At 25.6% G+C, this 6,961-nt stretch overlaps 2 protein-coding genes across 2 annotated transcripts; both read left to right on the forward strand.

Annotated features, from left to right (window-relative positions):
* Positions 1-576: 576 nt before the first annotated feature.
* LOC134837187 (myogenesis-regulating glycosidase) lies at positions 577-3,771 on the forward strand. The gene is made up of 4 exons (XM_063852548.1): positions 577-1,872; positions 2,828-3,152; positions 3,209-3,355; positions 3,409-3,771. The coding sequence occupies exons 1-4, from the start codon at positions 594-596 to the stop codon at positions 3,641-3,643; spliced, it is 1,986 nt and encodes a 661-aa protein (XP_063708618.1). The 5' UTR covers positions 577-593; the 3' UTR covers positions 3,644-3,771.
* An 844-nt stretch (positions 3,772-4,615) lies between these two features.
* LOC134827824 (transcription factor E4F1-like) lies at positions 4,616-5,994 on the forward strand. The gene has a single exon (XM_063840667.1). The coding sequence runs from the start codon at positions 4,701-4,703 to the stop codon at positions 5,790-5,792; it is 1,092 nt and encodes a 363-aa protein (XP_063696737.1). The 5' UTR covers positions 4,616-4,700; the 3' UTR covers positions 5,793-5,994.
* The last annotated feature ends 967 nt before the right edge of the window (positions 5,995-6,961 follow it).

Below are 6,961 nucleotides of genomic sequence, written 5' to 3' on the forward strand. Positions count from 1 at the left end.
AAGAATGAAAATTATTTTAAAAATTATTTTTTCAAGAAAGTTTTTTAATTAAAATAGGTAAATAAAAGTTTAAATTTAAGACAAAAAAAAATATGTAAATTTTTTATAATTTAAAAAAATGTTTTTTACGTAGGTTCTTAAAAAATTTTAAAAAAAAAAATTTTAAAAATGTTTTTACAAAAAAATATTTTTAATTTTTTAAATTATTTTATTTTTAATTAATTAATTTTAATTTTTTTTAAAATTATTTCCATGAATAAAAGGCTCCTTTTAATGTAAATTAGAAATTTTTAAGAAAATTTTTCATAAAAAAAAATTTTAAATTAAATTTTAGGAAAAATTTAAAATATTTTTTTAATTAAGTAACAAAAATTCAGGTAAATCACAGTTTTTATTGACATTCAATACTCACTTCTGCATTTTATTTGTTCATAAACTCATAAAATCAGTACAACGCCGTGTGCAAACAATCTGATATCATCATCGATTAGAATAAAAAACTTTTTCAAGCACTCAAGCGCATCAATAAATGCCGCTGCATCACGTTTTCGCCTTCAGTTCTCGCTTTTCGCCCAACTTTGACGGTTAAAACGATGCGGATCGTCCTTTTAGTTAGTTTATTTCTCGTCGTGAAGCTCATCGCGGCTTGCGAATACCGAATTTTCAGTTCGTCTTTGGAAACATCCACTGCCTCAAGTGTCGTCACTGCCAGCTTCGACTATCAGTACAAGAATGGATTAACAATTAGCATCAAACGTGGCGAAAATGTCATTCAAACGATTATGACAGCGGATAATTTGGGTTCTTCAGCGGATCCTGTCGAAACGGGAAAATCTGTGCAATTTTCGGGTTTGGGAAGAGCTGTTGCGATCTCGCTCGAAGTCGATGATTCGGATTATACGGAGTTCAAAGTCACGCGGGAGATGCAAAAAGGTGAATATGCGCGAGATTGTTTGATGTTTGAGTCAGGAGTTCATTGGTATGGCGGGCCTCAGATGAAAACTTCGCAATATTGGCCGATTGAAAGTCAAAATTTCACAAATGAGGCTTACGTGACGAAAGAAAAGGAAAGTATGGCTGTCACAGAACGTTATTGGTTGAATTCCAAAGGTGTTTATATTTACGTGAAACCCGAAGCGCCGCTTTTTATCTCGCAAGTCCCGAACCAAGTCCTTTGTTTGACAGCGAAAAAGGAATCTCCGTACAACACAGACTCGAGATTTTTCGTTTTTGAGTACGTCATCGGTGTTGCGAAAGATCCCAAAGAAGCGCACTTGAAAGCCGTGAAAAATCATTTGGGACTTCCGACGGGAATTCCGGACCAAACGATGGTTCAATACCCGATCTGGAGTACTTGGGCGAAATATTTGCGGGACATCAACGAAGACGTCGTCAAAGAATTCGCCAAAACCATCAAGGAAAAAGGCTTTGACAACAGCCAATTGGAAATTGACGATTTATGGGAAGTTTGTTATGGCTCTCTGCGAATTGATAAAAATAAATTTAATAATATGGCGTCGTTGGTAAATACGTTAAAAACTGACGCTACTTACGGCGTTAAACGAGTTACGCTGTGGATTCATCCCTTCATCAATGTTGGATGCGAACCGGAATACAGTTATGCCAAGAAAATGGGATATTTTGTGCAAAATAGTACGGGAGGCATACTCACGAAATGGTGGAATACTCCAAAGTCTGATGATTGGGCGTCGTATATTGACTTTACGAAGCCTGCAGCAGCAAATTGGTTCATTGAAAGGCTTACAGCGCTGAAGGAAGAAGGAACTTTTGATAGTTTTAAATTTGATGCGGGAGAAACTTCGTGGGCGCCCGCTAATCCGATCTTGCAGGGCGATAAATCTCTTCATCCAGGTAAGAGTTGATGAAAATTTATTTTTTTTTCATTCTGAAATTTTTATTTTTATTGAAAAATGAGTCGAAAAAAAAATTAAATTAATTTTTCTTAATTAAAAAGTTACTTTTAAGTCAATTTAAAATTAAAATTCATATTGAAATTAATTTTTAAAATATAAAAAACAAATTTTTAAAAAAATAATAAAAAAAAATAATTTAAAAAATAATTAAAAAAAAAAAATTAAAAAAATAATTAACTTTCAGAAAAAAAAATAATTTAAAAAAAATTATTATAAAAAAAAATTAATTAACAAAAATATTTTTAAAAAATTAATTATGGTTGAAAATATAAAATAATTTAATGCTTTTGCTTAAAAAAAATAATAAATAAAATTTTTTATTTTAAGTTCTCAAAAATAATTATTATTAATTTTATTTATTTAATTTAATTTTTTACTTTAATTTTTTTATTTTATTTTTTATTTATTTTATTTATTTTTTTTTAAATTTTAAATTTAATTAAAATATTTTTTCTCCCTTAAATAGTTATGATGTCAAAAGTTAATTTATTTTTAACTTTTTCTTAAATTTTAACTTAAGTTTTAAAAATAATTTAACTTTAAGACTTAAGCTTCTTTTGCTCAAATCCAAAATTAAAATAATTTTTCGACCCTGACCCTGAATTGATATTTTTAAATAAATTTATTATTTATTCGAAAATGTTAAAAAAAAAAATTAAAAAACCAATTAATTTTTTACTAATTTTTCAACTTGAGCTTAAGTAAAAAATATTAGTTTAAAAAAAATTAAATTTTTTGAGAGCAAATATGTAAAAAAAAAAAATTTAGAAAAATATTAATAAAAAAAAAATTAATAATTATTCATTTAAAGTCAATTTAAGTAAAATTCAAGATTAATTCTCATAAAACTTCAGATAAAAATTTCAAATTAATTTTTTTTTTTTATTTTTCAGGTAAACTAACGACAGATTACATCAACACTTTACTGACAAGACCGCCATTAAACAACATCGTCGAAGTCCGTTCGGTGCAAGGAAATCAAAAAATGGATATTTTCGTGCGAATGATCGACAAAGACAGTTTTTGGGATTACAGAAATGGATTGCCGACATTGGTAACGACACTTTTGCAGATGAACATGAACGGATATCCCTTCGTTTTGCCCGACATGATTGGAGGAAATGGTTATCCGGGATCAGAAGTTACGAAAACTCTCTTTATTCGATGGATGCAAGCGAATATTTTCATGCCTGCAATGCAATATTCATTCCCGCCATGGTAAAAAATCAAATTTTTGACTCAAAAAAAAGTTTAAAATTCAATTTTCGTTTTAGGGATTATGATCCATCTGATGGTTCTGATACTGAAACGAATACTTTGGCAGTTGCAGCAAATGCTTTGCATTATCAATACGCAGAAGACATTAAAACTGCGATGGAAAAGGCGGTTTCTGATGGATATCCTGTTAATCCTCCGATTTGGTAATTTATAAAATTGAATTTTTAACTTTTTTTTATGAAAAATTATTTTTTAGGTGGATTGATCCAACAGATCAGATGGCATTAGCTTGCGGGGATCAATTTTTGTTGGGAGAAAAGATTTTGGTAGCTCCTGTACTTGAAAAAGATGCAACAACTCGCAATATTTACCTGCCTAAAGGAACTTGGCAAGATGGAAACACGCCAGCGAAGTCTTATACGGGTCCCAGAAACTTGACGGCTTATGCAGCTCCATTAAATGTGTTGCCATATTTCATTAAGACAGATTAAATTTATAAAAATTTAATAAAAATTCAAACGAAGACGTAAGATAGAAGAAAAATTTTTCCAAAAATAAATTAAAAATAATAAATTCATTAAAAATGTTGTCGATTTTTATTATTTTTCTCAAAAAAAAATTTTTTTCAAAATTTATTTTTTTTTTAATTTTAAATTTTTTATTTAAGGAAAATTTTATCAAAAATTTTTCATTTTTTTGTTTATATTTTATTTTTATTAATTATTATTTTGTTTACTTTTATCAACTTTTGTAATTAAATTAATATTTTTATTTAAATTTTTTTCAACAAAAATATTTTTAACAATATATTTTTTTGTTTTAATTTTTAATATTTTAATTTGTTCTAAAATAAATAAAAAAAAATATTGTTAAAATAAAAAAAATTTAATTATTAAAAAAATAATTAAGATCGAAAAAAAATTGCAATAAATTTTATTTAAATACAAAACAAAATTTTTTCACCAAAAATTTTAAAAAATGTATTAAAACACGTTAAAATATTGGAAAAAAATTTATTTAAAGAAAATTCAATAAAATTTAATTTATAAACTATTTTGTTTACTTTAAAAAATTTCTTTAAATATTCAAAATTTTAATTTATTTGTAAAAATAATTTTTTATTAAAAAATTTTATAAAATATTATTTTAAAAATTGAAAAAAAATAAAAAATTTTTAAAATTTTTTTAAAAATAATTTTTTATTAAAAAATTTCATAAAATATTATTATTATAAAAATTGAAAAAAAAAATAATAAAATTTTTAATTTATTTTTAAATATTAATTAAAAAAAATTAATTGTAATTTCAATTAAAAATTTAATTATGTTCAAAATTCAGAAAAAAAATTATAAAAAATTAAAAACTCAATGTTCGGCACTGAAACATCTGTATTTTAATCAAATACTCACAAATTTCAAATACTTTATCAATTTCAGCCAACTCATTATTTTGTTGACGATAAACAAAAACCGCATAATTCGTCTTTTCAAACAATTTCTCTAATGAATTTCTCAAATAAAGCCTCATAAACCCCGAAATTCCCCAAAAATGGAGACAACATGCGTCGGCTGCAACACAAAAAGCTACGGCATGATCGGAATCTACAAACATCCGAAGAAACTTGATGAAATGTTCACCGAATTGAGCGGCTTTGAGGTATTGACTGACGATTATTTGTGCATCCAATGTTACGAAGACCTAAAAACTTCCTTAGATTTCAAGAGAAAAATCGAAAATTGTTGTCGAGGCTCACGAAAACGCATTATTAACATTCCTCATGATGATCCTTTAATAGAACAAATTGACACGGGAGGCGAATATGAGGTTCTGATCTCATCGACATCAACAGAACAAAATGTTTTAGTGCCGCAATCGACTGTTGCAACGACAAAAAACGAGAAAAAGAGCCCAAAAGTAACAAAAATTGGCGAAAGAAAGAGTCTGAGAAAATCCGCAGAGAAAAAATCCAACGAAACTCCGAAAGAAATCGAATTAATTCTCAGTTGCGAGGATTTTGAAGCTGAAGAACCTTCTTTTAAGTTATTTGACAGCGCGGGAGACGTCGTCGAAGAAACAGAAGTTTCAGATTTTGTCGACGAAGAACCCGAAAATGACGAATCATCAACGTCGAAAGACAAAAAAGTCATTAAAAACCACAAATGTCAATATTGTTCGAAGCTTTTCCGCTCAAAACAGGCTTTGGAAGGACATCATCGAAGTCATACGGGCTCCAAACCCTTCATTTGCGAATATTGTCAAAAGGGATTTGCTGAAATGGGCAATTTACGGCAACATGTGAACTCGATTCACTTGAACCAACGCAAATATTCGTGCGAAAAGTGCAAAAAAACGTTTAAAACGCATTATTCGCATAAAGTTCACACGCGTTCCTGCATCACAAAAGAAAAACCTTACAAATGTCAGTATTGCGAAAAAGGCTTTTACTCTTCGGGGAAGCTGCAACTTCATACGAGGACCCATACAAACGAAAGGCCTTATCCATGCCCGCATTGCAGTAGCAAATTCAAAGATAGTACAGGCCTTAAACGACACGTGGGTCGAGTTCATTCCGAATCTTCGTCAAAAGTCAAAAATGAACGAATTTTAGAAGAAGGAGAAACTTCCGAAAGTCAAAATTAAATAAAAAAAAATTACGGAACATTTTTTTGTTTATTCCAGATAATAGATAGTGTATACACAATGGTCACTTATTGAATATATATTCATTATAATAAACATAGTGATATCTAAGCTACAATCTAATAAGTCAATATTTCTTAATTTTATTTTTTCATATCCTTTTTTGTTTGTTTATTGTTTATTTTTTTTTTAATAAATCTAAACCATAGTATTTACTTATTTTTTTTTATTTCTTATAAATAAATTTAATTTTCATTCAAACAAAAGTTGTTTTTTTTTCTCATATAATTTTCAACGTTATTTTTTCATATATTTTATTTTTTTTTTATTTTAATAATTGTGTGAATAAACGTGTGTGAAAGTTCATTAGAAAAATGACTTTTTTTAATTTATTTTATTAAAAAATATTTTATCTACAAAAAATCTCAAGTCAAGGCTTTGATTGGTACGTTACTGTTTTTTTAAATTTATTTATTTTTTTTTCGTAAAAAATTAGAAAAAAATCACTTAAATAAGGTTTTGATATTGCCACAAACTGCTTTCTTTTTTTATTAAATTTCTTGCTTTTTTATTTTTTTAACCGAAAATAATAAAAAAAAATAATTTTGATAGTTAAATATTTTTTATTTTAAAAATTTAAAATATTTAATTTTTAATTAAATTCAAAATAATTTTTTATTAATAAAATTGAATTAATTTGTTTTAATTATGATTGAAATTAAATAAATTATAATTATTTTTAATTTAAAATTAATTAATTAAATTTAATTTAAAAAGTTAAAATTATTTTTAATAAAATTTAATTATAAAAAAAATATTTTTTTTAATTAATTAAATTAATTTAATTAATTATTAAAAAAATATTTTTTTTTAATTAATTAAATTTTTATTAAAAATAAATTCCTTTTTTTAATTTAAATTAATTAATAAAATTTTATTAAAAATTATTTTAAATTTTTTAAAAATTAATTATTTTAAATTTAATTAAAAATTAATTATTTATTTTAAATTTTAAAATAAAAAAAATTTAATATCAAAATTATTTTTTAAAAAATTATGACTTTAGTCTCAGACTCTATCTACAAAAATTTAAAACAGAAACAATTTTTCGATAGAAAAAAACGAATTTTATTTTTTTTTTAATTTTTTTTGTGGGACAAGATCAACTC

The sequence above is a fragment of the Culicoides brevitarsis genome, chromosome 1 (assembly GCF_036172545.1).
Source record: "Culicoides brevitarsis isolate CSIRO-B50_1 chromosome 1, AGI_CSIRO_Cbre_v1, whole genome shotgun sequence".
Lineage (NCBI taxonomy): Eukaryota > Metazoa > Arthropoda > Insecta > Diptera > Ceratopogonidae > Culicoides > Culicoides brevitarsis.